At 67.1% G+C, this 228-nt stretch overlaps 1 protein-coding gene across 1 annotated transcript in view; it reads left to right on the top strand.

Moving 5' to 3' along the window:
• The first annotated feature begins 6 nt into the window (after positions 1-6).
• The window catches only part of VSTM2B (V-set and transmembrane domain containing 2B), a 19682-nt gene continuing 19460 nt past the window's right edge, over positions 7-228 (top strand). Inside the window, exon 1 of the mRNA XM_014942161.1 lies at positions 7-167. Coding sequence (XP_014797647.1) covers positions 95-167 — 73 coding nt within the window. The 5' untranslated portion in view covers positions 7-94. The remainder of the gene's footprint in view (positions 168-228) is intronic.

Here is a 228-nt window from a genome sequence, read left to right as displayed (position 1 = left end):
AAGGAGCTCTGCCCCGGCCCCGCCGTGTGCGATGGATTGAGGCGTGTCCGGCTGCGCCCCGAGCCCGGCCCCGCCCGCAGCCCACATAGATGAGATGGAAAATCGGGGGCTCTTCTGCACCCTCTGTTACCTGATGTTCAACGCGCCTCTGCTGTTCATCGTCACCGGTGAGTGGGGAACTTGTGCCTCTTCCCGCCGCTCCGGGACAGGCGGCTCTCCGGCGGGAGG

This window comes from Calidris pugnax, unplaced genomic scaffold (assembly GCF_001431845.1).
Source record: "Calidris pugnax isolate Ruff unplaced genomic scaffold, ASM143184v1 scaffold28, whole genome shotgun sequence".
Lineage (NCBI taxonomy): Eukaryota > Metazoa > Chordata > Aves > Charadriiformes > Scolopacidae > Calidris > Calidris pugnax.
This window is presented reverse-complemented; position numbering and strand designations above follow the sequence as displayed.